Source organism: Uloborus diversus, chromosome 9 (genome assembly GCF_026930045.1).
Source record: "Uloborus diversus isolate 005 chromosome 9, Udiv.v.3.1, whole genome shotgun sequence".
Classification (NCBI taxonomy): Eukaryota; Metazoa; Arthropoda; class Arachnida; order Araneae; family Uloboridae; genus Uloborus; species Uloborus diversus.
In genome coordinates, this window is record NC_072739.1 from 42,027,544 (window position 1) to 42,054,272 (window position 26,729).

General features: G+C 34.0%; 2 protein-coding genes across 2 annotated transcripts in view; one reads left to right on the forward strand and one right to left on the reverse strand.

The window, feature by feature from the left end:
• Window positions 1-1,890, reverse strand: part of LOC129229879 (tubulin--tyrosine ligase-like protein 12) — a 41,915-nt gene extending 40,025 nt beyond the window's left edge. The window contains exon 1 of the mRNA XM_054864256.1: window positions 1,652-1,890. Within this exon, the coding sequence (XP_054720231.1) occupies window positions 1,652-1,795 (144 nt within the window). The 5' untranslated portion in view covers window positions 1,796-1,890. The remainder of the gene's footprint in view (window positions 1-1,651) is intronic.
• A 671-nt stretch (window positions 1,891-2,561) lies between these two features.
• Window positions 2,562-15,648, forward strand: LOC129229999 (palmitoyltransferase ZDHHC23-like). Its single transcript, XM_054864384.1, is given in 4 exon segments — window positions 2,562-3,313; window positions 12,364-12,493; window positions 12,495-12,541; window positions 15,015-15,648. Coding segments are annotated over 4 exon segments (900 nt in total). The 5' UTR covers window positions 2,562-2,819; the 3' UTR covers window positions 15,244-15,648.
• The last annotated feature ends 11,081 nt before the right edge of the window (window positions 15,649-26,729 follow it).

Consider the following 26,729-nt stretch of genomic DNA (forward strand, 5'->3'; position numbering starts at 1 on the left):
ATTCTTTCATTTTCCACAGAGACAATTTTTTTTCTTGTACTTTAATAATGATTACTTTCACACATCTTATGAAAGTCAAATGTTTTTCAATCATGGTATTTGCCAAATCGTCAGATGTCAGCAAAATTTGCCGAATAAAAATTTTTTTGGGAGAACACTGTGATCATTTCATTGGGGCGCCTCAGAATGTGAAACGCCATCTATTTCTTCATAAGTTTGACAGTTTGAATTTGGGGAACACTTTTTTACGTTTTTTTGAGTCAAGGATATTTTGCTTCTTTTTTTTGGGGGGGGGGGAAGAAGGCGGCAGATTTCAAAATTGCCTAGGGGCGGCATGGAGCTAAATTCGGCCCTGGGGAGTTTGTTCAAAAATTTCGGATGGCCCCTCCTAAAACAATCGGCTGGATCCGCCACTGCCTGATATAGGACATTACTAACATTAAAAAAAAACAAGAAAATTAATTTGAATTCTGAATTTTTAAATTCAAATTATGTTTTTCGCAATCACGAACGGAGACAGGACCCTACTCATTGGAGTTATTGTTTTTAGAAACGGCTCCTGTTCCCCCCCCCACCAGGCCTACCTCTCCTCCTGGGCGGTTACGTGTGCATAGTTGTGTATGTGTGTAGATTTGTGTGTATGCACGTAGCCGTGTGTGAGGGTATATGTGTGAAGTCGTGTGAGTGGATGTGTGTGTGTGTATGTGTGTGAACGTGCGTGTGTGTAGGACATGGACGCCTCCGACCAGGAGAAGTGGATAGCTCAGGACCGGAGCAGCCGCGCCGCGCCGCCAGCAGAGGACGGTGGGCGGTGGTGCTGCAAAGGCTTCTGGTCCAAGCTGAAAAAGGCACGGACACCAAAAACGGTCAAATGAGAACAATAAGCAATCGTGATTGCTCAAAAAATCTGGGTCAATAAGTTTCTATTTGGTTCAGGAAGTTCATTGTGAATTTTCTATTGTTTTTCCTTTTAATAACATGAAGTTTTCTTTTGCCAATCAAGAAGAGTCTGATCAAGAAGGTCCGCCGTTAAAGTCATCTCTGACAGTTAGGTACATCTGGTTTTATAATTTTTAGTTATGGTTCAGTAAATTAATACTTTGAGACACTTTCTTCCTGACTGACAGATGTTAATGTTGTCTTTTACCGAAAAAAATCACATAGGTACAGGCTGTACATGTAAATACTTTGCCTAGCTAATTCAACTATGTTGAGTAGTGTCATATCAAGAAAAAAAATCGGAGGGGTACATGGTTGATTTTGGTACTTTTCAACAGTCAAAAAAGATTGATTTCTGGGGTTTTTTTTTTTTTTTTGAAGGGGAGGGGAATACATCCCTCTTGGGATAAGCCCCTGAAAATAAAAATATTTTTATTTCAAATATCCTACAATCAAAAATCCTATTTTCTGCTAAGTAAGACCTGAATCGGTTATGTGGTTTTGCATTTCTCCTTTCGTATTTTTGTCTGCTTTCTACTAGTCAGTTTTGACATATTGCATAAATAGAAGTGGAAAAAAAAGTAATATTTTTACAGTCCTGACTTCATTTTTTGAAATCCGAAGACTGTAAATTGAAGACAGAAGATGTGGAAGAAACTGAAATTGTATAAACATGCATTTGAATGATAATCTACATTTCGCGTAAGCTTACCGACTCACTCAATTTAAAGCATAGGGTTTTCCATTTACACTGCGGAATTCCGAGAGATCGAAGCTGAGATTCATGATCACTTAAGAAACTTTCATATCTGGCATCGTCACAAAACTCAGAAGCTTTTAAATATCCGTTATTCATGATGATCTATAGAATTTTTTCCTTGAAATCAAATAAATCACGCCTCGTTTTGAGTAAGGATGGAAGGTTTTAGTAAAATTACATGCTGTTCAACTAACCACGCTTACTTCTGTTTTTGTTTTGGCTTTCGCAGTTGCAGTTTCGAAAATCTCTATTTAACTGAAGAGAAAAAATGCGAAAACTCACTGAGAATGTATATGTTTCACTTTAAAATTGCATGCCTATTCGTAAAAATACTTCAAAATAGAAAAAATAACATTAATTTATGCTATGAGCAATAAGTTCGCTGAAAATTTTGAAATCTATCATCGTCGTATACTTGTTTGGTAAGTGGCAACATGTAAATAAACTTTATTCGCATCTTTCTGAAAAATTAGAAAATTTAGATTTCGTTTGGGGCCGTGGTAGCCTGATCGGTAAGGCATTGGACTCGGGGCCGGAGGGTCTCGGGTTCGATCCTCGCTGGTCGAAGACCCACCGTCGTCATTAAATGAATGGGACTGGGCGACGTTAAATATGCTCGTGGTCTCAATGTCCTCCAAGTGAAACGATACCTCTGGGGGTGCTTAGCACCAGGTAGCTATTAGCTCTTGGACTAGTTCTAAATTCTCATTAACTGTTCGATCCGGTGATGGTGCTGCCATCTATCGGTATATAAAATAATGGAGGCAAGGCACTTAGTATGCAGTCCTCGACATAAATACAGTTGAAGTCAGTTGTGACTCTGAATAGGAATAGGAATAGATTTCGTTTTCCTATTGTTGCTAGTAAAGTTTAAAATACCTTACCAATTGAATAACATAATGATGTACCAGGAAGAAATTTTGTCGATTTAAAATGAATTTTCTTGTTTGCTCATCATTGAAGAAAAAAAGTCGTCTCGTATGTGTTCTGAAATCAGTTTTTTGCCCGAAATAGATGTTATGTTTGAAATTAAAATGTAAGCTAACTTCAGTTTGTTCTCAGAGTTTTCATAATTATTGAATTGTCTGATTTCCTTTGCCTTTTTGATAATTCCATTATAATGGTATTCAACATGATAAATTTTGAGATTCTTGGAGCAATTTGTGCTATGCCGGCATTCATGTTTCTTGCTGCTCAGGGATGGATATGGTTGGTAGTTGCTTTTGTTTCTTTTCCTGTAGTGTATAATGTCTTAAAGCATAGAGTGATTCATAATAAAAGACGTTCACGCTTCTTCGCTACCTGGAGTGTCATGTCATTTTTCTTCCTACTCGCAGTATTCGAATTGGAAGTGGTTCCTTATTTAGAAATACTTTTTTCAGAGAACTTGGCTTTAATGATTTTTGTCGCGATTATGTGTGTATTTATTTTCTTGGTGAAATCCAGCTCACAACCTGCATCATTTTCTCCATACTCAAACAACGGGTTAACGACCAAAATAGATCTGTCAAAACGAACGAGGTGTGAAGTGTGTTGTAGTGTGATGCCCCTCAGAACTTATCACTGTGATTTATGTGGCTACTGCATACACAAGAGAGATCACCATAGTATTTGGTAAGTACAGACTTATATTTTACTAATAAATTGCTTTTAGATCATTTTAGTATGATAATTTGTAAGTTGAAAGCTTCTTGTGTACTGAAATAGCTATGCTATTGCATTTCTCATATTTTGATAGCTACCTTCTAAAACCAATGAAAAGTACTTTCATTATTTTTCATTAGATTGAACTATTAACATACTTTTGCTTAGGTTTGCCAAACGTCCCGGTTCTTAGACAAGATCCCTGCGATTTACTTCATGTATCCGTCGTAAAAGATAAATTTGATTACAGAGGACCAAAAAAGTAAAAATATTGACTGTAAATGATTATTTATTAGAAGAATTACTTTTTCATTTGTAACATTTATTTTAGACCCAGAGGGAGTGTTATTGAATCGAAATAAAATCTGATTTTGATTCAATGGATGCAACTCCTGCTAGGGGCGCTCGTTTATTTATTGCTCTATTTTTGCGATCATAATTAAAAACTATTATTTAATTGTATATTTTTGGACTCTGGGTAGTTGATTCGGATAAACTGGAGAATCGGAAACAAGGTTCTACTGTATCTGCTTGTGTCATTTATTATTACTCCTGGGTTAATACAAATACAAAAGAGACGACCAGCAACAGGCTCTGGGCCCAGCTAGACTGGTCCTAGTAAATTTACAATCCCCAGTGAAGATCAATGGCCCTCTTAAAACTATCTACTCCCTTTCTCATTACCACCTCTTCTGGTAAGCTGTTCCAAGGTTCCACTACCCTGCTGAAATAATAATTTTTCCTAATATCCATGTTAGCCTGAGATTTAAATAGCTTAAAACAATGACCCCTTGTCCTGTTTTCACTGCTAAACTTCAGCCCCGTAACATCTTTCATTTTAATAGATTTAAACAAACTGAATCATGTCCCCTCGGTCTCTTCTTTGCTCAAGACTACATTTTTAGCCTTCTAAGCCTGGAATCATAGTCTAAATGAGAAATTCCATTTATTAGCCTTGTAGCCCGCCATTGAACCCTTTCCAATACATTAATATCTTTCTTAAGATAAGGAGACCAAAACTGAACAGCATACTCCAAATGAGGTCTTACCAAACTTCCATACAAGGTTAGGTTTATAATAAGTAACCATTAATTCATAGCATTGAGAATAAACTACCCCTATAAAACACTCCAAAACCAGCCAGTGGTGTGTACACTTTTGAATACTTGCAACATTGGTGTGTGTGGGGGGGGGGCATTCAATGTCCCGGCAGGGCCGGATTTAGCTTTTGAACCACTCCGTGCAAAAGGGAAAATTGCGCCCCCTTTTGAACTGCATACTGTATAAAGAGCCCCCCTCCCCCCCAACAAATGAAAAAAACACATGATCTTTTTTACATTTTTTGGCAAACACATAAAATGTGTCAAAGTAACTTGACAATTAATGTAAATTGTAAATAACAATTTTCAAATCGGTTGACAGATTTGATTCTGGTGATTTCAAATTCTCCATTCATAAGACAGCGGTCTGAGAGGGAGAGAGAGTGGCTCTAGCGTCTGTGGCTTAAGTGGGAGTAAAAAAGCCAAACCCTGCGGCACGACAGTCCATGAGGGCCCAGGGGTTGGCAAAGTGGACCCAGCCCAGAAAAACCCGCCCGGGTTTTTCTGCGCGGGTCCACCAACAAAAACCCACCCGGGTTTTTGTGAAAAGTGGGTTTTTGTTAAAGATAATTTCTGAGTTAGTAAAACATATACATTTCAAAAATTATATATTTTATCCAAATTATCTATAAATCACTAGTAAATGAAAATATGAAATCAGGTGTATTTGAAGTAATTTATCTCCTGAATATTTATTTATTGAATCAGTTTCATTATTAAAAATTTCCTGTCAATATAATAACCAATGCTTTTTGTCAAATGCAGAGTCTTGACCCTTCTCAATAACCATTTTTTTCCACTTTGAAGGAATCACAAATGTTATTAACTAATTTTAATTACTTGTATTACTTAATAATTCTTTGAATGTAGAATTGTATAATTACATACAATTAGTACTTTCACATTTAAAAATTCAGGAGAAAAAAAATCTTAAATTTTCAATTTTGAAATCATTATTCAGAAAAATTTTCTATTTATGCTACTACTTATTGTTACTAATACTTAATTATTTATTTTTTGATAGCAAATTTCAAATTGTAAAACAAATTTTAAAAATGAAACCATTGATTAACTTCTTGTTAATGAAAAAAAATGCTAAATTAATGCTTGGTGATAGTTTTGATTAAAACTCAGAAGTCAAATGATGACAAAATAAAAATATTGAATGCCAAAATATATTTCAAATAATTTACAGAGTAATACATTTAAAATAATTGTAACTAATTGTTACAGTTTACCAATCAAAATCAATTTCACTTTTATTTTTGTGATAATATTTGTAAATCTTAACTAATTTTTCACATTGTTCTGAGCTTAGTCCTGTTCCGCAACTTAGACCATACAAATCCAAATGTAGAGAAGATCCTTTCAATGGAAGCAGAGCTAGATGGAACAGAGTGGAGGGATTGGAAAAAATGTAAAAAATCAGAATCTACCTTGTTGTTCTTTTGTACTTTATGTTTCAGAATTTCCCACCATTTTGCAGCTGAAAACTGTGACACAATATTTTCTGAGAAAAGTGATTTAGGAAAATAGTCTGTGTCTTTAATTTTAAAAGCCATTATTGCAGGTAACCACTCTGCATGGTACTGCATTACCCATGCTTCAGCTTCTTCCTCTTCCTCTGAATCAAGTCTTTCCTCTCTATACTTTGCATCCATTATATTGGCCCAAAAAGTGCTCAGGGCCAATTATCTGTTTTGTACCGTTTTTTTATAACTTCTTTGTGCGGTTGATGATGATTACGGAAATATTTTTGTACCTCAATGACTTGGTTCAAAATGATTGTAGGTGAAATTTCTTTCGCCACTAAGTTTAAAAAATGTGAAGAGCAACCAAAACGTGAGTACATTAGGATGGTGTTCCTTAACAATATCTCTCATTTTTTCCCATTTTTGATTCATTGTCTGTGCACACAGCAAAAACATCTTTTCCAAATTTTGACTTGCATTCTTTGATGGACTTCAAAAGCAATTTCTGCACAACATTCAGCAGTTTTTTTTAGATCCCGCGTCTACAATATTTAAAAGATAGGTATTCTTACCTGTATGTAAGCTTGAACCGATGATAGGATCATTTTTTATGCTTGACCATCCATCTTGTATAACAGTGATAGAAGCTCCAGCCATTTCTTCCTTCATCTTTTGTTCGATTTTTTCTGATGCTTCATTAAGCAAAGTCCCTCCTAACTGTTTACGGTTAGGCAAAGAGTACCCCTGGTCTTAATGCAGCTACCATGTCAATGAATTCGGGACTTTCAACCACACTAAAGGGAACATTGGCAGAGTAGAAAAATGCAGCAACTTTTCTATCAATAATGCATTGTTCTTCTTTTGAAGTTTTCAGTACGAAGTTGGTCATTGAACCTTGAATACGTGGTTTTTTCTGAATGGGATTCAAAAATTCAGCAGAAACAATACAATCAGCATCAGAAGAATCAGGAGCAGATCCATTTTGATCATCAATAGAGCTAATATCTGCATTATGTGCTCCATGTTGCTGCCTTTCTCAGGCCATGCACTTTTTCAAGTGATTTCTCACCCTTTCAACTTTCCTGGATATCTTTTCTTTGCAATATTTTGCACATTACTCTTGTGTCATTCTCTAAATTTTAAAACTTCAGACCATTCAGTAGCTACTTTCCTACCTCCACCATTATTTGACATTTTGAATAACTTAACTCAAAGCATGAAATTTAAGACAAGAGGAAAAAAAGGGAATACTAACCTAACTTTTGATTTAAAACCATGTGCTACTGCTACTGTGTACATTCAACCAAGAAATGGCTAAAGATTATTTTCATTGGTCAGCCTCAGCAATAATCTCTGATTGGATGACCAGTGTCTTGTTCTTGACCTTTCCACTAGAAACAGTCATGCCATCTAGTGCTTTGATCAAGAACTAAACATTTTTTTTAATTAGGCAAGTTCTGGTTCTGGATCTAATTTATTTTGCATTACTGCTTTAAAAATGGTTTTAATTATTATTGTAACTACAAAAACTATTTATTATGGCTACTAAAACATATTCTAAAATGTTTGCAGTAATAAAAAATTAGTTTAACTTTAGAATTAATTTTAATAATTGAAATCATTAATATTATTGTTAATGTATGTAATAATTAAAATTCTTGATAATATTAATAAGTAATACATTGATAATAATCAAATGTGATTCAGAAATTTAACTAGGATGAATATATTTTTTCAGTAATGAATACAAATACCATATAACAGTACCTGTATAGAGAAATAAAACTTAAAACCACAAAAACCCAGAAAAACCCCGGGTGGGGTTGGGTTTTTGTAGAAAAACCCGGGTTTTTGCCAACCCTGTGAGGGCCGAGGCCTACTGTGCCCAACTCAGTTTTCCTGACCAGGGGCTCTGGGTTGCAAGGCATACGACCCGGTTAGGTGGTCAGCCTAACGCGGAACCCCCAGTGTTTTGGTTCCCAAGTGGCACTTGGTACTCATTTTATCGACCCACTGAAGGGATGAATGGCTGAGTTCAACCATGCTCCACCCGGGAATAGAAATCCGAGCCTGTGGCGTGGGGGCGCGAAGCGCTATGAGCTCACAAATCAGGGGACTTGTGTTATCTGTGTGGAATCTAGAATTAGTAGAATTATGCTTATGTGTTACATGCATATTACTAATCCTTTTTCTATGTGCAAATAAATAAATAAAACAGTTTGAATTTTGAGATTTTGAAATCAGATTATGTTTTCTGCAATCACGAATTGCGATAGGACTCTACTCCTTGGGTTCTACTAATGGCTCTTATCGCAACAAAAATTAGAATTTAAGACTTTAAAATTCAAACGAATGCCAGGGGCTGGTTGTTATGTGCTGAATGTTGTGTGCTGAATACTTTTTTTCGCGAAAAAAAGATTTTGTACAATCGACGGTCGTTTCTAAATAATTCGATTCCGAGGCACGTGGACGCCTGCATTATAATAGAAAAATAAAATCAAGGGACGGGACGTCGTTTAAACGGTCAAGTGAAAACAATAAGCAATTCGTGATTGCTCAAAAAAAAGCAATGTGAACATTGCGTCATGGGTAAATTTTGCGCCTAAATAGGGGGTCTAGGGGTTACACCCTGGAAAGTTTTCTGAATAGTAGCTCTGAAAATGCTATTTTAGACAATCTTTGATGATTTGATGATGGAAGAGAAGGAATGTTAAGGGGACCTTAGTTTGGAATTTTTCGAACTTGAGGCTCAAAACAAAATTTTAAACGATTCAAAATTTTAATTCTGTGCACAAAATTTGAAAAAGAGAAGGGAAGAAGAGGTTGTCAAAGCGTCTAGAGAGGAAAATTTTCCAAAAAACAACAAAAAAAAAAAATGCAGTAGTTAGCAATCTTTGTCTTTTTTTATTTATTTCTAATGGGACTGTGTTAGAGGCTTTGACTTTTGTAGACCTAGTGCGATCTCCTGATGTAGCATCCGTATCAGATGGAGGTACCTGAGCTCTTACAATGCGAAACTGAGCTGGGAATTTAATTTTCTCGAGAGTACTTCAAGCCAAACGAATAATCGAAGGATCTTTCACATGCCGCAAAATCATACGACCCGGAAGCTGTCTATTTTATTCATCTTGAAAATCCATCGATTAAAACCAGGTTTGAACCTTTGTCTTCAGGCGTAAGATGCCAACACCTAACCATTACAACCACTCGGTCGGCAGGCAACACTTGTTAAAGTAAGGGAACGGAATGGGATCTGGGATCATCCCCCATACATTCTTCGTCCAAAATACGTAATTGTAAGTAATTGTAAGAGAAGGAATGGGATTGGAGAAATCTTCATTAGTAAATTGTCAGAAGTTTTAATTTCCAAAATCGCAGTTTTAGACGATCTTCGGGATGTTAGGATGAGAAGAATTTAGTGCCTCTCCCCTCGGAATTTTTCGAAATTGAAATCGTTTTGAACAAAAGTCGACCTTTAAAGGTGGAAAGGGGAGGTTGTAAAAAATTCCGCGAAAACTTTTCAAAATTGAAATTATAATTACGCAAATTGTAAGCAATCTTTGATGACGTTAGGGTAAGGGGTAAGATTTGCGGAGACTTCCTCGGAAATTTTTCAAAATTAAAGTTTCGAAAACAACTTTAGACAATCTTTGATGATGTTATAGGGATCAGGTTTTAGGGTTCTAGGGTTTCACCTAACCCTAGGAACTCTTTCAGAATACAGTCCTAAATCCGGAAATATTAAAACTTTTAATTTTCACCCTTACCTTACATTTTAACATGTTTGAATTCAAACGCTTACAGCCCCAGAAGTATATTTTATTGATTTAGACGGAGGTGTTTTTATTTATTTATTATTTTATTTTATTTTTGACTTTTGTGTGATAACTATGGTCATTTTTCTACTATGTTTCATTTTAAATATCGTGTCTCATTAATCTCCTGCAGAGTTCTTGTTTTAACCTTCGTTTTTCCCTTCAACCATTTAACAACTTCTAGTGCGACTTTTCATATCAATCGTTTAAATCTCACTTCTCTCTATCTTTCTCTACTTTGATTTATCTGTTTGAACCATATTTTAACGGCATATACATTTTTCAGCATTCAGCTTTGAGATTTTCATGGTAAGAAAAAAATGAAAGTAAGAAAAACAGAAACAGAAAAACATCAGCACCCCAGACGCTATCTTGTTTATTTATAAATTTATACATTTTTTAGTCTAAAGCGTGCCATGAGTTTCCAAATTGCACTGAATACTGTAAGAGCATTTTTTTCGCGAGGCTTTAATTTTCGCAACCCCGTCATAATAAAAATTTTTAAACCTTGTAAAAAATCTTTTTACGTCGGATTTTTCAATTTTCGCTTCTGTTTGCAAAAAAAAAAAAAAAACCACGAAATTTTGTTTTCCGATGGGAAGTCACTGTAATCTTCCAAAAATTTCATAATTCGGGACATTTTGCCTGATGATTCTGAAAATTTGGAGACATAATCTTTACTAATAATAAAGCTGAAAGTCTCTCTGTCTGGATATCCGGAGGATGTCTGGATCTCTGTGACGCGCAAAGCGCCTAGACCATTCGGCCGATTTTCATGAAATTTGGCACAAAGTTAGTTTGTAGCATGGAGGTGTGCACCTCAAAGCGATTTTTCGAAAATTCAATGTGGTCTTTTTCTATTCCAATTTTAAGAACAAAAATATCATAAGATAGACGAGTAAATTTCGAAATTATCATAACGTGGAACCGTAACATGGACACAAGCCAATTGGCGAGATACTAAAGTATAACGTGGAACCGTAACATGGGTGCAAGCCAAGTGGCGAGAAAATTCACCATACATTATTTGTAAATATACAGGCGAACCAAAAGACCTTTTAATTTTTCTATTACAGGCAAAGCCGTGCGGGTACCACCAGCTGAAATAATAAAATGCCTAAATGTAATTATTTACTAAAGATGTAAGCACATGTGTGAATATCCATAATTTATCATTCTGCAAAGTTTAGAGCTCCGTTCGGCAGAAAAGTTCTCTCCTCTTAAAAATTTAAGTTCGAGGCGCCCCTGCTGGTGTTGATCCTACTTATGACAAAATGATTTTAAAATCTCTGTAATTAGTATAAAAGAACTAACACCTTTTACTTCAAACTTGTGCAGACTACGGTTATAGAATAGATAAAGGGCTATCGCGATGCGCCCTCTTCATTTGTAGATGGTGCCAGTATTTTTTCCAGAGAAATTAGTTTTTTTTTTTCAGCAGCTCAGTTGCAAATATTTTTCATATTTTGATTTGGCAATTTTGCGCCCCTCAAAAATCTTTACTCCGTGCCGGGGCACGGACTGACGGAGTATTAGTCCGGCCCTGGTCCCGGTTGAACATTTCAGAAGTCTGGCAAGCCTACTTTTGCCTAAAGTAGCAAGTTGATGGAATTATCATAATGCAAAACCTATGCAGGCACCTTAAGCAATGATTATTGTTTAAAACTGCATTTTAGGGACTTGAATTTTCAAGAAATTTGCTCCAGTCCCGCTATTTGCGCCCGAATTGTACTTTGCTGTTGTAACCGAAACATTCCAGATGCTGCAAGAAGCCTTCAAGGACAATTGCATTTCAAGATCACAGTCTGGGAAGTGGCAGCCACACAGCCTTTATCATAACCAACTTCCTGGCCCGGAGCAACACCCCAGTGAAAACTCACCCCCCTTACAGTCCCGACTTAGCTCTATGTGACTTCTTTTTTTTCCGCGACTCAAGAGAGAGATGAAAGGAAGACATTGGGAAACCGTGGAAAACATCTAACACCATGTTACAACGTTCCTGAGAAATATTCCCCTCAAGGAGTTTCAGGGTGCCTTTCAGGCATTGCAAACACGTCTCTGCAAATGTATTGTTGCAGGAGGAATGTATTTTGAAGAATATTGAACATTTGTACAAATTACAATTAATAAAGATATTTTGCTTGTAAATGCTCATTACTTTCATAATGAACCCTGTATTTATAAATCTTTAAAATTTATTGAATACAAAGAGAACTTATCTTAGTTTTAAAAGTAAGCTGAATGGATTCATCCACTATACATGAAATATATTATGTTTATACATGTAAAGTAATTAATATCTACAAAGTTTTGAAGATTTAAAAGAAATAAAAAAAATCTGATTCAAATAAAAAAAAAATCATGAACTTTGCTTTGAACACAAGGCATGTTCTTAAAATTTTTCTCCAAACAATAAATTAATCAAAATAAAAACAATTAAATTACAATAATTTATTTTTTCCATTAACAATAAAGCTTTGGGCTACTGTTTCCTCAGAGCCTTGCATTTAGTGTTACCTCTTATTTCTATTGTGTTTGTGAATAGGTAACTGTTATTCTATTTTTCAGATATTATAAGAAAAAAGATTTTGATAACATAACTGATTGTTTTTTTTCTTTGCTTCACTTTTTAGGTTGGATATTTGCATTGGTTCCCGTAACCAGAAATACTTCCTTGGTGCACTTGTCGCTTCATTGTGTGCTTGTTTGTACAGTAGCAACTTAACTCTCACAACTATTTGTCATCCTTTCCTGTTAGGTGGTTTTCCTTCTGATGCCAAACGATTGCAGTGATGTATATGGAGATATTCAGTATGTATATATTATTTTTAAAGAGTATTAAAATATGTATTTTGAAAGTGGTTTTAAACAGTCAAGGCTTTGAACATCCAATTTGAAATGTAAACAAAAAGGATATCTGAAAATATTTTACAAATGGTTCGTAAATTGTTAGTGGACCTCGGTATAATGTATTTTACAGACGTAATGGAAATACAGTTAAACCTCTTTGAGTGGCCACCTGTCTTAAGCGGTCACCCCTCTTTTAACGGCGAATTATTCGACCACCCGATTTTTTAACCCATAGACTTAATGTTAGAAATACCCCTAAATATGGCAACCCAACCCTTTGGAATGGCTGCTGGGTAGATGCATCCATCCCATTTTTCAAGAAAATCCTGTTTTATTTGACAGCTTTTCAGTTCAAGGAAGAGAAGTATTACGTGCTGTTAATGAATTCCAATAATTTTTTAGTAAAAATGTCACACATGCTAATTTTATTAGTTGGTCAGTGTGTGTGTGATCTGGGGTATTAGATTGTGATTTTTTTTTTCCATGCTATTGCAATAATAGTATTGTCATATTTTGAGGGTCTCAAATAAGCAATAAAGTAGAAGACCGTTATTACGCTGACCTATACAACGCAATTCTCTATAAACCACACAACTTTTCAGAAGTAAACAATAGGTTTTGAAGCTTGAAAAGTCCCCCTGTTTTGCTTCGCAAACATAAAAATTGTTGGGCAAATTAAATTTTGAAACAGTTTTTCATCTGTCCATCTTAATTTATAGCTTTTTAAATGAAAATTAATATTCACAGTAAGGAGAAAATATCAGATGGCTCTTGAAAATGCAGCCATTATGCAAACCATGAAGCTGGCAGAAGGCCAGGATAATGCACTTTCTTTTGATAGTGAAACATATTTATTTGTGAATAACAAATAGCATTATTTGTGCTTTAATACTCATTACAGATGAAACTCATTCTGAAGTGATAATATAATGATATATTCTGAATGTTACTTTCAAAATTTGTAAAATGATCTATATAATGCAAAAACCTGTGGCCCCAAAGTGTCCTTTATAACGGTCTTCTATTGTACTGTCAGCTCCGCTTAATCAAATGTTGTCGGTTCTAAGAAATATTATTCAATTAAGCGGGGACCTTTTTAAATTGACAGCATTTGTCTTTAAACGTAACACTGATAATAAATCGATAGCTATATAATATATATAGCTATCGATATCTATCATATATATATATAGCTATCGATATCTATCATATATATATAGCTAATAGTCTATGTTGTTGCTAAAAAGTTATTGAAATAAGCTAAATTTCAGTAATTAATACAATACATTACAAGTGCATATGGAAATTATAAAAAGTAATCTACAACTTGAGTTATGAAAGCTTTGCTTTGGCACCTTTCTTCAGTACATTATTTTTAGAAAAAGTCCATAATAGGGGATTGGTTTCTCAAAGTGTTTTGTGAACCCCTCTTTCCCCCTCCACGTCTGCCGCATCTTACATTTATTATTTCTCAATTTATCATCCTCTAAAATGTGTATATTTATTTGTGTTATTTAATTTAACTATCGATTGCACTTTTTTTTTTATCGTAATGACAAAGGTAAAAGAAATTTAAAAATAACAATGAAAATGTTTTGTTGGAATATGAGATATGAATGTTGTTTCTCTCGCCTTCAACGACAAGAATTGTTATCACTTGATTTATTTCTAATTTATTCAAAAATTTTCTCAACAAAAATATTTGCTAAAGCTGATTTATATTATTCGATTATCCGGAGAAATTACTCGATTAAGCGGGGATCTTTAACATTGTGTCTATGGGGAAATATTCGGTTCCAGGAGGTTTTGTTTAAGCAGGGTATTCGTATATCCGTTACCCGATAAAGCAAGGCTGACTTTATTTGAATGTAAATTGTTACACTGATATCTTTACTAATAATAAAGCTGAAAGTCTCTCTGTCCGGAGGATGTCTGGATCTCTGTGACGCGCATAGCGCCTAGTCCGCTCGGCCGATTTTCATTAAATTTGGCACAAAGTTAGTTTGTAGCATGGGAGTGTGCACCTCGAAGCGATTTTTCGAATATTCGATGTGGTTCTTTTTCTATTCCAATTTTAAGAACAAAAATATAAGATGGACGAGTAAATTACGAAATTATCATAACATGGAACCGTAACATGGGCACAAGCCAATTGGCGAGATACGAAATTATCATAACGTGGAACCGTAACATGGTTACAAGCCAATTGGCGAGAAAATTCACCATACATTATTTGTAAATACACAGGGGAACCAAAAAACCTTTTAATTTTTCTATTACGGTTCAAAGCCGTGCGGGTACCACTAGTTTTTAATAATTTTTGTTACAATAAAAAGTTTAAGCAAGTGAATTTTTGAACCTAAATTTAAGGTTTTTATTTGCATATTTTGTTTTGTTGTGTCATTTTTAATAATTGTACAATTTCTTTTACCAGCATGGCTATCTGCTTTGTGAGTGCAATATATACTCTGATGATTGCTGTGTATGTCCTTTATCTCCTGCTTCTACAATTATATCTTTTATGCTACAACTCCACATGCCAGGAGTGGAAACAAGGACAAATGGGTGTCTACAATAAAGGTTTTTATGAAAAATCTGGCCGAGTTCTGGAGTCCAGCTATGCATTAGGTACTGATAAATTAACAAGCTTTCAAAACTCTTAAATGTGACCTGTAACAGCCAAATTTAATGTCAGAAAATTTTTACATTTACAATGTTGTTACTTTAAAACTAAGCAAAGTAAGTTTAGAAAATATTACAACCTTTCCCACTTTAGTGTTGTAATATGTTATAAACAATGTCAAAGAATATTAGAATATTAAGAATAATGAATTAATATTGCAAAATGCTTTAGTTTTTTTACTTGTATGAAATATTTAACTAAAGAAATTATATTGCACCTTGGCAACTAAAGTGACTCAACTCTAAACGTACTTACTACTGATTTAAAAACTCTTTCTTATCTTATTACGAAACTTGCACAAAGTTAGCCTACATAACTGCTGTAGAGTATAAATAATATATTCACTAGAGGCAAATCACTAAAATTTCATGATTTAGAAAACAAAAACTAATAGGGTCAGGTGGGGTAAAATGGGTAGTGGGGTAAAATGGGTAGTCAAAATATATGGTTTAAAAAGTCAGTTTTTTTAAATTAAATTTGCATTTTTTTGAGTTGGTTATTATACTTGGCTGTTCTGAATTCTATATCACAAAATATATTTTTTCAATAGATTATTTTTTAGTGAGTGGCAACACTTTAAATTGAAGTCGATAAATTCAAGCCGCATGTTGTCTGCTTAAACTTCTATCTCCAGCTCCTGATTTTTGAGGAATTTTTATTACTGTGTCATAATATCTTTAGTTAGACATTTTTATTGTTGCTTCAACTTACAGGGAAGAAAAAAAAATAATTTTTTCTATTTTTAATCTCATATTTTGAAAATGGGGTAAAATGGGATATATATGGTTAGGCTTATCATTCCAGCAAGTTGTTTTAAAAGGTACAGCATATTTTCCTTTAAATGAATATTAATTCATTTGCGGTTGATTCAAAATGATTGAAAACATAAAAATATGCACATTGCCATGATTTTATAAAATAAACTTTACTCCATCATAATAAATAAAAATAAGCCACAGTTATACTTATTCTAGTGTTTGTGTGCACTTGCGCATAAAATAACAATTTCCTCAGAATATGCTGGCCCAGCCTGCTGCTCGTCACATTTTTATTTGATTGCAATCAGATTCTATCAATTTCTCTGATGTACTCTAATGTACCTTTAATTTCTCCGGAACACATCCTCGTTTCAATCCGAAAAGTATGCGTCACAAAGCACAATTTCCTCACCTTATAAAGATTTGAAAACTGCAATATTGTCAGCAATTTTAACAAGTGCTTCAGATTTGATAACTACCTGCATGATTTATTAAATAAAAAATTTTAATGCGCCACAAAGTAACAATAGGCCATTACTTTTTTAAAAGAAAGACAAGTATGGATATCATGTGTCAAATTTACTCTTTGCACTATTTTTTTAAAATTAAATAGTTAAATTTTGATAACTGGACTCTTATGCCTTTACTATCACACTTCATTGAACAAATAGTATGCTTTTTTATCACTTCTTAGACTTTAATATCCATTTTGCCCCATAGGCTACCCATTTTCACCTGCGTGGGGTAAAATGGGTATACAAAACATATAGTCATAAACCCTCCTCTCAAAAATAAATTTGTATCAAATTATGTGTGAAAATCATTTAATTTTACTCTCAACATATGTAATGTATATATAAAACAAAAAAAAATTAGAAACGAAATATTTTTGACAAAAATACTTGAGTGAAAATCCAAAAGTAGGCTATTTTATACCCATTTTACCCCACCTGACCCTAACAGTAAATATCACTTTTTTTTGTGCATATTGTGATAATTTTCTTGGACTTCCTCCAATGTTTTTTTTTTTTTTTTTTTTTGAGTTGTGTCCCTTTTCATCCCGGGGTGCAATATGGTGATTTGTTGATTTAGTTAATAAAGCTAAGCATTTCTACTTCAAAATATTCCATTTAGTTCCAAACATTTATTTTTACAAAGAATAGTGATTGTAACATGTTGATATGAAAGTCTAGTTGAAATGTCTTATGATCTCACTTGATGCTTTTGTCCATTATTATTTCAAATAGACTTCATTGTTTAAATATGATCATGATTCTAAGTTTACTGCCACCCCAAAGTAATTTTAAAGAGTGGCATGTTATGATTGTAATTGTGTGTTCATCTGAACTTATGACTTTTCGTTTAGTTCCATTTTAGTAGAAAAAAAATTTGGTCATGGTTAAATATTGTAATGATGTCTAAATAATAATCATAGTGAAATTATTTGAGACGTCAAGCAAATTATTCTCATTTGCTGTATGTAAAAGATCTGGAGTGAAGTGAAATGGTGAAATATTTACTCTTGTTTTTAGTGCCCACTTATCTGGTAATATTTTAACGACGTAGTAACACATGTAGTCGTCTCCAGTCAGATAAATGTTATCTATGAAGATCAACACGCATGATACTACAGGCAATTTAAAAAAAATTGATGATCATGTTGTCTTATTTTGTTGAAAGTAAAAATTACTTTTGTTATAAAATACTAATCTCTTAAAATTAATATTTTACATATTAACCTGGACCTTCTAATATTTGGTATAATATGAAGCTTATTTAATTTAAATGTTTTAATTAGTCAAGTGCATGGGAGGCAAAGTGAAATAATTCATTTCGTTTACTTCAATCCTTTATTAAATCTGCTATGTATTGTTTTTATTAATTTATTCCTTCATTTAGCAATTCGCTTAATTTATTTATTCACTCACTTTTATTCTTATGCATTCACTGTTTTATTCACTCTTTTTTTCTTTGTGTTAATTTATTAATATATTCAATTATTGTTTTATCTATTCATGTGTTCATTCAGTGTTTTATTTACTCATTAATTTAGTCAAAAATATTTTTAATAATCATTCAGAAAATATTTCATTAAAAAAATATTTTATTTTTCACTTTGCCCCATAAAAAAAAATAGAATTCGTCCACTTTTTTCTTTTTTTGAAAGTACAAATTTACTGCTAGAAACTGAAAAATATGATTTCAATGCAAGTTCTATACTAAAATACATTGTCCTTTCTTTATATACTGTTATTTTTTGAAACCGACTTCCAATTTATTCATTTTGGAAAAGGTAAGTTTTGTTAACTATTTCACTTTACCCTTCATTCCCTTACATGAAAGTGATTATATATCCAAGCTCTTACCTTCAATTTCATCTAATATCGAAATATACCTGAACTTTATTATTTTTCATCATATTTAACCAAAGGATTTTTTCTGTAAATTTAAATGTTTTGTAAATTAAAATTTTATGTTTATACAAATATTTTCAATTAAAATGTTGAATATTATAACATGTATTATTTTAATAAATTGTTTTTCTGCAATTTCTTCTGTAGATTATTAAGTTACAGTGGGAACTGGTTACTGATATAAAGAAGTCGAAAGCTCCATGCGTGTTCACAAACTTTTCTCTTATTGTTTCTTGCTTTTTGTTGTTTTTGTCATGATAATGTCCATATAAGTTGGTTAATATTAGAGGATATAATGATTTATTTATTAATTAATAAGAAATATCATGAAGCATATATGCCAACTTCCCATTAAAAACACAATTTTTTGATATACATTGAAGCACCCGTTTTTCGTTTTTGAAGGGGCTGAATGAAAAAGCATACAAATGAAGAAACATATAGTTGGTATATGTTAATATGTATTAGACTGTGTTAGGGACAAATTTTAAAAACATATAATTGATATAAAAAACATAAAAAAGATAAATGTATCAACAAGGCTTCGCTGTATATTAAACATTTACCTTAAGACATATATACCCCAAACACTTTAAATTGTCGTGATATTACTTAAAGCAGTGCGCTGCAGCAGTTAAACACTTCTCAACCTTTAGAAAAATTGTGGTGACCTTTTTAAATTAGATAAACAGAAGGAAAACCTAGAATGCAAACAAAATAGAGTAAGTTAATTTACATTTCAACTATTGATTACATATAAATTAATGCATCCTATCAATTTGCAATCATTTTACACGACTGGCAAAATATTTTTATGCGTGCATGTATACTGTCCATAAAGGGAAAAAAAAGTTGATTTAATGTTGTATTGATATATATAGGGGTGTCCCATACGATGCACAGCTTTTAAAAAGCTAATAAATCACTTACATACACTGAAAATGTATAATGGACCATGTGTCCACCAATATGTTCCCCCCCCCCCCCCCCCGTGGGAATTTATGACTTATGTTTTTTTTTTTTTTTTTTGATATTACTTACCACATTAAGAATTCAGTTGTTTGCCCTTTATAAATAACAGCATATTTCGTTAAAAAAAAAAAAAAAAAACACAACAAATAGAACCTTTATTTTTTGTTGATTTGATTTTCAACTACGTAATTGTACATTAATTACCAAATTTTTTATAAACTTATTCAATATGTATTTAAGGTTTAAAAATGAAAAAAAGGAATTAAAAAAAAAAAACTCAATTAGCAGCAAACTTTATAGTATGACTCCTACTTATGTAGGTACAAACTTTGAAAACGTCTCCAATTTAGATTTCACCGATAACTTTTCATGACAAACAAAGGAACTGGTGGTGTTGAATCCAGGCAGGGAGTGCACATTCCATATGGCATAGCTCATTTCTACACCTAAATTATGAGAAATTGCGGTGACATTAAGGACCCTTCATTGGTTCTCAGTTCCTGTATTAAAGAAAGCTATGTTTTCAATATTGCTGGCATATCTTATTAGCAACATAAAAACATCTGTGTCCAGGGATCTAACTCTGATGGGTGAGTCTTGACAAGACTAAAGCTTGGACATGGTGTCATATTATTTTAGTACCCCCCGCTTCTTCTTGTGAAGAGCTCATGTTCTCTTGTGTAGTAGGTTTGATGGTCGATCCGTCTTCGCTAGTGAACCAAGTGAACTTATCACTGTGTGATAAGTAAAGATTTCTCCCATGTAAGTAGTGGGCATATTTGTTTTGAGCCCAATTCACTATGTAGCAGTTTGACCAGTTGTTCCTTATTTTTGCCATTGGCAAGGAATTTTTTTCCAATTCTATAGAATCTTGGTTTTAGGTCCTCTTATAAAAAAGTATCTCCACAATCCCTTCTTTGTGTTTCAATGTTTATAATAGATAAATCTAGGTAAGTATTCCATAACAGAATCTATCCTGCTGAATTTTGGAAACTGGCTCAAGACAATCTCTGCTAGTTCACCAAAGGTTTCTGGAATGTTAGTAAGAGCTTGAAAGTAAGTCATACCGTCAATCACATACATTCTTCACTCATGCGTGGATCCAGGATTCTGCTCAGGGGGGGGGGGCAATTTTTTTCCAATTTCGCCCCCCCCCCATAAGTTCAGAAATGAAAAAAATCACATTTTAGTATTTTGTCCACATTGTCTTTACTTTTAAACAGTTATTTATCCATTTTGAAAGAAAAATAGGAAATAAAAATGCACTGGTACATATAAGAAACAAAAAAATAGTTAAAAAAAACAAACAAAATGTAATGGTTTTATGGTGGCGTTCCTAGCACAGGTGATGCCCGGGATAGGAATTTGTAATGTACCCCTTCCCCAGCAAAAAAAAAAGTGTCGTAAGTACACAAAATAGCTATAATTTTCAAAGTCGACTTTTTTTTCCAATGGCCTTGCGGAAGTTAAAAAAAAAAATCACATTGGACGACCTAAAAAATGGTGAGAATATTCTTTAATCGTACTAACAAAAGTTGAAAGGGTATTAAATAATAAGTGGTCATTTCGAAGTGGAGAAAATCTTGAAGAATGTACTGAAATTTATTGCAATAAAAGTAAATTAATGTGTATAACACATTTTTGATGTGAACAATTGTTTTACCATAGGCTTAGTAACGATTACAAAAATAGAAAGGGTAAATGCAGATACAGAGGGAAGGGGATGAGGACGATTGCCCCTTCTTTGAGAGATTCTTCACCGGAGATAATTCTACATTTTAGTTCAGAAATCGCAGTTTTAGACTAAAAACATGATTGCATTCCATCTTTAATGATGTAAGGGGAATGTATAAGGTTTAGAACTCCCTTCAGGAAGTTGAAGTTCGAAGAGGATTGCAATTCAAGACTACCTTTGGTGGTATTAGAAAGAGGAGAGGTTCGATGGCCTACCTCAGGGTATATTTTTGAAAGCTAAAGTCTTAAAATCACAATTGTTTACTACTCCATGTAATATTAAGGAACGAGATGGGGTTCAGGTGTAATTTTTTGTAAAAGTTCCGCGAATGCAATTTCAGACAATCTTCGGTGATACTGGGAAAAGAGAGGTTAGAGGGCTTTCCCTTGGAAACTTGTCAAAATTAAAATCCTAAAAACACAATAATTGTAGGATTTCTTTTGTGGCGTTTGGGGAAAGGTTTGGGTCCGAAACTCTCTAGAACATTTTCCTCAATTGAAGTTTCAAAAACTCAGTTTTGGCCAATCTTCGGTGATGAAAGAAAGGAGAGAGGTTCGGACATTTTCTAACACTCTCTTCACTTCATACTCCAGGGTCCCACATACATGGTTTTGCTGGTTGGATGGGACCCTGAAGACAGCTCTGTTTTTTTGATCCAGACCAAGAACCGAGCAACCCCTGATCCAGTTCCCCCTGAGGTATTGATTTGGAATGGGAACTTAGAGGACTTTGTGACCACGAACGTATTTAACATGCCCCAGTTACCATTAACGAACACGGAGGATCTTCAACCGTCTGGCATCGTACCCAGGACTCTCCAGTAGTAACGAGTCCAACGCCTTACCGATCAGGCTACCTCGGCCTCTGTGTTGTAAGCCAGAATACATAGTAAAGGGTTAGTAATTAAAATCAATCCTTTCCTTAGAAATTTCTGGATCCGCCCTTGAGAAAGGGCAATAGGGAAGTATCAACCTATCAAATATTCCAATTTTAACTATTGCACAATGTTGACAGGCTTACAAAACACAAAAATTCACCATGGCCGGATTTTTAAAACCAACTATTGATTTTTTATGAATTTTTTAAAGAGCGATGCGCAAAAAAGAGGTGTGGCCTAAAACGTCAGCAGCTGACGTCATTTCCCTGTACCGATCAGAGCTCCATTTCCATGCCATGTTGCGCCTACCAAGAGGTGAATAGCACTGTCTTTTTCAGCCTTTTTAAAGCATTTAACCAGCATTTTTTCCATCATGGGGCTAGGATTCACGAAAGGTCAATCCAATAACCTTCCTCAAGTAAAGTCATTCATGGTGTTTGACTTTTTTCGAAAGGACGAGAGATTTAATGTCCTAGAAGTACGGGGAGTGAGACAACAAAGTTTCACCATTGTTATTCTTTAAAATTGTACGTACATATCCGTCTATGTTTGCAGTTCATATTATTCGCATTAGTTTCCCTTCTCAAGATTGATCATTTCCATTTGTGTGTCGATGGTTTTTTTATCTGAATATATAAATTACAATGTAAGAGCGCTATTCCAGTTCTTACTTGGCGGCTTTTAATGAGGCGCGCATTTTGTAACAACCCTACTGCAAGTGATTCCAGTACTAAGTTTTAGAGCAGTTTTTGCATGAAAATTTTTCGCTTTGTTGGCAATAAAAGTTGATCTGCTTTTTTTTTGTGGAAAATTGTTTTAAATCCACTAATACATGTTAATTATCCTTGAGTTTTTGTGCAACTTAGCAAAAAAAGGAAAAATATATTTTTTTGCTCTTTTGATAAAAATAATAAATTTGAAAATGGTGTTCATTTCATAAAATAAGTACCTTTTTGCAGGTGAGAAAGGTCTTGTATATATAGAAACGCTTCTGGTGATAAACTGAAAATGTATTTTTAAATTATCAATTTGTAATAGTTAAAATTTGAAGATAGTTTGAATGTTAAAAAGAAAGTATTAATAGTTTTTGCATTGTTATTAAAATGGAAATAGTAATGCATCTATTACTTTCTATTTAAGTTTATAGTGCAGGGTTTAAATTCCTTTGTTTACTTGCATTTTTTAAAAATATCTCATATGCTTATTAAACATTTATTTATGAACAGTTGTGAACATATATTTCAAACTGTATTTCTCACTTGACATAGTTTTTAATTAAAATGAAGTGCAAATTTTCATTTTCAAATTTTAATTAATAAACACACTTGAAAACACTTCTTTCGAAGATCCTGCTAGGACGGAACAATAACAAATCGCTTGTGAGGAGTTTTTTTAGATGTAGATACGCATCCAGGAACGAAGCAATACTTGTAATTGATTCTACTAGCCATGACAAAGAAAATCAAATTAAAAACAATCGCAGAATGCATTAAACCCTACAGACAGCAAAGGATTTTCACTAGCCTTTTATGCGCGCTGCTGTTAGAAGGCTCTTGTTTTCCCCGCGCCTTCCCCCAAAGATCGCCAAGCACTTCTTTGTCCTAGCCAATCCCGCCGCCTCGCAGCGCGGCAGTGACGTCAGTCAAAGTACTTACAAGCAAATGACGTCACTCGCGCGTGAACTTTAAAAAATTATTTAAAAAAAAAGTATTACTCGTATCGTAAAAATTTTTTCGCAGATGAGGTTCATGTATGTTACTCTATCAAATAAAAATAAAATTAGAAAATCGAATACTTCCCTATTCCTATTCAAAGGGGTATCAACTTTTCCTAAGTTAGAAAAAATATTTGTGCATATTTGCATGTTTTTAAAAAGTATTGTTTTCAAACTAATCTTACATTGGGTTTGAATTTTGGTTTTTACTGAAAAAAATTCTTTGCTTTTCCTCTTCCTTTTATTGCATTAAACGAAAGAAAAAGCTTGCTACACATGAATGCTTAAATATCTATTAAAATGCCTAATAATTCTAAATGTTCCAAAAGACTGTAAAAATTACAAAACCGAATAACACACACACAAATCAAGTATTTAAACAATCTGACAGCAATTGAATGCCACGCGTATTTGGTTATTTTGTCTAAACGGGTAAGAAATTTAACAAAAGGAATTGCTAGAAAGTAAATTTCAGAGCAGTTGTTTGATGAGCCTACCTTTTTTTTTTTTTTGGAAAATAAAACATTTCATACAGTAAATGAAATTTTAAATATGGGAAACGTTTCGTAATCGAAGTGCTGATATATTTCATTAACTCTAAAATCTACTTGGCTGTGAAATCTCTGAAGAGTGTAACCCAGCGCAAATGATGCTATTCGCTTTGATAGATTCTACATAATTTAAAATATTGGGGGAAAATTCAGAAAGAAAATATTTCGATTTTTCATAAACTTTTAAATACATTTTGGGTGACATCTGGAGCGGCCCTTCCCTTCTCCCCTTAGAGATGCTGCTGGGTTTTATATTCTGAATTCTAATTTTTTTACTACCGCTTTTTGCAAATCTTGTGATTATCTTATCGATATCAATAGGGATGTTCCTATGAATATGCAGAAGTGCAAGACCAACAAGACGATTTTCAGTCATTGTTGACCTTAAATACGTCTTGAGGCGTCGCAGTGATGAAAATGATCTTTCTGTTGATGCATTTGTTACTGGAAGAGTTGCTAGGATCTTGAAAAATTCGTAAATGATAGGAAATGCACCACAGCTAGGCAGTATGTTCAGAGTCGTTGCGTTTTCTTTTCCATTTCTTGAGTCCATTTTTCTTTCCACAATAACATTTCGTCTTTCAGCAAAAATGCGGCAGTGCTTTTGTCAACATCCAGGAAAAGTTCGAAACGAGTGAGAAGTGAAGCTACAATTTCATCATCATCTTCTGGATTGATCTTAACAATATTTTCTGGCATAAAAACAAACAACTGAAACGTTTCTAATGTCTTATCCGAGAACCATTCCCGCAGATCTGTCAGAACGTAGTCTAGTATGGGTGCATAGATAGCTGCCCTAAAATATTCTTCCACTGAATTTGTTTCATAATTGGCACGATATATTTGCCGTCCCTTACGGGATGGGATCCGAGGAATGCTTAGCTCAACCTCGAGTTGATCGGCTAAGTTTTGTGCCAGCTGCCAGATTCTGTTAGAACTTGTGCTCAAATCATCTCTTCGTCTCTCTAAAATATTTCTGGTGTTTCGCACTTGTACAGCCCTCTTATGAAGATCAAGGGCTTTTGTTTGCTGGAACTTACTCAGAGTGTGTCAATGACAGTATGTCACTTTGGCATAAGAGAGACACGATAAATCTTACGGTGCATACAGCTGTCACTAATGTGGCAGCCTTGGCAGCTGTGCTCGGATCCTGCCATTCAGAAATTTTTTCATAAGTTTCAACAATCTTTGGGAGGTCGACAGAGAACTGAAGCACGGCTTCGTGTCTCTCGATCCATCTAGTCTCACACAAAGAAGTAAGGGCACATCCCAAGGTGCTCAAGAGGACAGTCTTTCCGCTTTGGATGAGCCTTAAAAAGTGAGACTATCTCCTTTATGACTGCAACGGCATCTCGGATAGCCGGTACTTTGGAACTTCGTGAAATGGAATTGTTCAATTTGTGACTGTAGCAGGGTGTCTTGACGGCATTTGTAGCTTCCTTCTGTACCTCGCTGGCAGCACCTCAAACTTCTGAAAGCATGACTAAACACTCATCTGTTCCTATGCTGATGCAGTGTTCTAGTGGGAGTTTTAGTTTTTTTTTTCAGCTGGAATAAAACCACACACACATATTTAACCTATGGGACCCTTCAAGGAATGCGTTAAATTTTCGTGAGACGATGAAAATTTGATAGTTATATTGCTTTTAAAAGTAAAGACTGATCAATTATTTCTCATTTATTAGCTAAGAACAGTTGCCGTGATTTCATGAAAAGAAACGATATCGTCTCCCCTGTCCTGTCAGTGAGATGTCCTGATTTTTAGTTTGAAAATCCTGGTCACGATACAATACTTTTCTGAAATAAGCAATGTGTACTATTTGTAGAATAAATTAATACATAATTCACAATTATTACTAATCTAATTAAAATAATTCATAATTTCAATTTATTTATACTATTTAATGATGTAAATTGAATCCTTTTACAACTTTACTGATATCTTCACTTGTCGACTGTCTTAACGTAGCCAATGTAGATTCATCATCATTTTCGATTTGAGATACGATTGCTTCATCCAATTTATTGGAGACAGCCGAAACTGAAAAAAACTTCTGCAAAGCTTTTGACTGTCTTTCATCTTCTTTTAAATGTCGTAATTTTCTTTTACAATTAAATGCACCGGATGATTTTTTGCCATTAGACATCATTTCAATTTTGAAAGAGAAAAAAACAACTTTAAACGGCTAACTCTCACGTCGCAGCAAACATGCGATTGATTCGGATCACTCCATAGTTGCCAACCGCTCCATTTAAAAAATCAAATTAGCCGCTGGAAGAAACCTGTCAACGTATTCATCACTTTTGACCGCAACCTGATTCTATTCTAGAAGCTAATCCCCACCTTTTGAAAGTGAAAAATGCATTCTAATTTCTTTTCTATACTTTAAGGTTGTATCCTCCTTTTCACTCTAATGAGGGGCTTTTATCTCTTTGTTTGAGGGC